This window comes from Oncorhynchus gorbuscha, unplaced genomic scaffold, assembly GCF_021184085.1.
Source record: "Oncorhynchus gorbuscha isolate QuinsamMale2020 ecotype Even-year unplaced genomic scaffold, OgorEven_v1.0 Un_scaffold_370, whole genome shotgun sequence".
Taxonomy (NCBI): domain Eukaryota; kingdom Metazoa; phylum Chordata; class Actinopteri; order Salmoniformes; family Salmonidae; genus Oncorhynchus; species Oncorhynchus gorbuscha.
Window position 1 is genome coordinate 410299 of NW_025745222.1, and position 2500 is coordinate 412798.

General features: G+C 44.5%; 1 protein-coding gene across 2 annotated transcripts in view; it reads right to left on the reverse strand.

Moving 5' to 3' along the window:
• LOC124018011 (WD repeat-containing protein 19-like) overlaps positions 1-2500 on the reverse strand; it is a 105651-nt gene that overhangs the window by 42186 nt on the left and 60965 nt on the right. For both annotated transcript variants that reach the window (XM_046333265.1, XM_046333266.1), the window contains one exon: positions 2171-2281. In XM_046333265.1, coding sequence (XP_046189221.1) covers positions 2171-2281 — 111 coding nt within the window. The remainder of the gene's footprint in view (positions 1-2170; positions 2282-2500) is intronic.

A 2500-nucleotide genomic window follows, 5' to 3' on the forward strand; every position in this document is an offset into this window, starting at 1 on the left:
ATCTGACTGTCTGTAGCTCAGGACCTGAATCAAGGATCTAACTGTCTGTAGCTCAGGACCTGAATCAAGGATCTGACTGTCTGTCAGGACCTGAATCAGGACCTGAATCAAGGATCTGACTGTCTGTAGCTCAGGACCTGAATCAAGGATCTGACTGTCTGTAGCTCAGGACCTGAATCAAGGATCTGACTGTCTGTAGCTCAGGACCTGAATCAAGGATCTGACTGTCTGTAGCTCAGGACCTGAATCAAGGATCTGACTGTCTGTAGCTCAGGACCTGAATCAAGGATCTGACTGTCTGTAGCTCAGGACCTGAATCAAGGATCTGACTGTCTGTAGCTCAGGACCTGAATCAAGGATCTGACTGTCTGTAGCTCAGGACCTGAATCAAGGATCTGACTGTCTGTAGCTCAGGACCTGAATCAAGGATCTGACTGTCTGTAGCTCAGGACCTGAATCAAGGATCTGACTGTCTGTAGCTCAGGACCTGAATCAAGGATCTGACTGTCTGTAGCTCAGGACCTGAATCAAGGATCTGACTGTCTGTAGCTCAGGACCTGAATCAAGGATCTGACTGTCTGTAGCTCAGGACCTGAATCAAGGATCTGACTGTCTGTAGCTCAGGACCTGAATCAAGGATCTGACTGTCTGTCAGGACCTGAATCAGGACCTGAATCTGTAGCTCAGGACCTCTCAAGACTGTGTCTGTAGCTCAGGACCTGAATCAAGGATCTGACTGTCTGTAGCTCAGGACCTGAATCAAGGATCTGACTGTCTGTAGCTCAGGACCTGAATCAAGGATCTGACTGTCTGTAGCTCAGGACCTGAATCAAGGATCTGACTGTCTGACTGTCTGCTCAGGACCTGAATCAAGGATCTGACTGTCTGTAGCTCAGGACCTGAATCAAGGACCTGACATATTCTTGATACCATTTGAAAAGGAAACACTTTGAAGTTTGTGGAAATGTGAAATTAATGTAGGAGAATTATAACACATTAGATCTGGTAAAAGAAATAAACATTATTTGTTGTTGTTTGTACCGTCATCGTTGAAATGAGAGAGAAAGGCCATAATGTATTATTCCGGTCCAGGCGCAATTTAGATTTTGGCCACTAGATGGAAGCAGTGTATGTGAAAAGTTTTAGACTGATCCAATGAACCATTGCATTTCTGTTCAAAATTCTGTATCAATACCCCACCAAATGTGCCTACATTTACATTTACATTTAAGTCATTTAGCAGACGCTCTTATCCAGAGCGACTTACAAATTGGTTTATTAATACATTTTCTAGTTCATAATTGTTCACTCTCCTCAAACAAATAGCATGTTATTATTTCACTGTAATAGCTACTGTAAATACGACAGCGTAGTTAGATAAACAATCATTTAAGCTTTCTGCCCATATCAGATATGTCTATGTCCTGGGAAATGTTCTTGTTATTTATAACCTCATGCTAATCGCATTAGCCTACGCTAGCTCAACCTCATGCTAATCGCATTAGCCTACGTTAGCTCAACCTCATGCTAATCGCATTAGCCTACGTTAGCCCAACCTCATGCTAATCGTGTTAGCTCAACCGCCCCAAAGGGGGGCGACCCATCGGGCTGGAAATACCGAGTTTATACCAGGAGAAAAGGGATTTATTCTCTGGATGGAACATTTGTAAACACTCCGTCCGGTCGGTCCGTGTGTGTGTGTGTGTGTGTGTGTGTGTGTGTGTGTGTGTGTGTGTGTGTGTGTGTGTGTGTGTGTGTGTGTGTGTGTGTGTGTGTGTGTGTGTGTGTGTGTGTGTGTGTGTGTGTGTGTGTTACCTCCAGGGCTGTGTTGGGACAGGAAGACTCTAGGTAGAGGTCCGTGTGTGTGTGTGTGTGTGTGTGTGTGTGTGTGTGTGTGTGTGTGTGTGTGTGTGTGTGTGTGTGTGTGTGTGTGTGTGTGTGTGTGTGTGTTACCTCCAGGGCTGTGTTGGGACAGGAAGACTCTAGGTAGAGGTCTGTGTGTGTGTGTGTGTGTGTGTGTGTGTGTGTGTGTGTGTGTGTGTGTGTGTGTGTGTGTGTGTGTGTGTGTGTGTGTGTGTGTGTGTGTGTGTGTGTGTGTGTGTGTGTGTGTGTGTGTGTGTGTGTGTGTGTGTGTGTGTGTGTGTGTGTGTGTGTGTGTGTGTGTTTCTACCTCCAGGGCTGTGTTGGGACAGGAAGACTCTAGGTAGAGGTCCTGAGCCAGGTTATAGTCATTCAGGAACATAGCCAGATGTCCTGCTAACAAACTCCTGTCTTCTATACCCTACAGAGAGAGAAAGAGAGGTGGGAGGGAAGAGAGAGAGAGAGAGAGAGAGAGAGAGAGAGAGAGAGAGAGAGAGTGGAATGGAATTGAATGGAATTGAATGTAATGTAATGTAATGTAATGTAATGTAATGTAATGTAATGTAATGTAATTGAATGTAATTGAATGTAATTGAATGTAATGTAATGTAATGTAATGTAATTGAATGTAATTGAATGT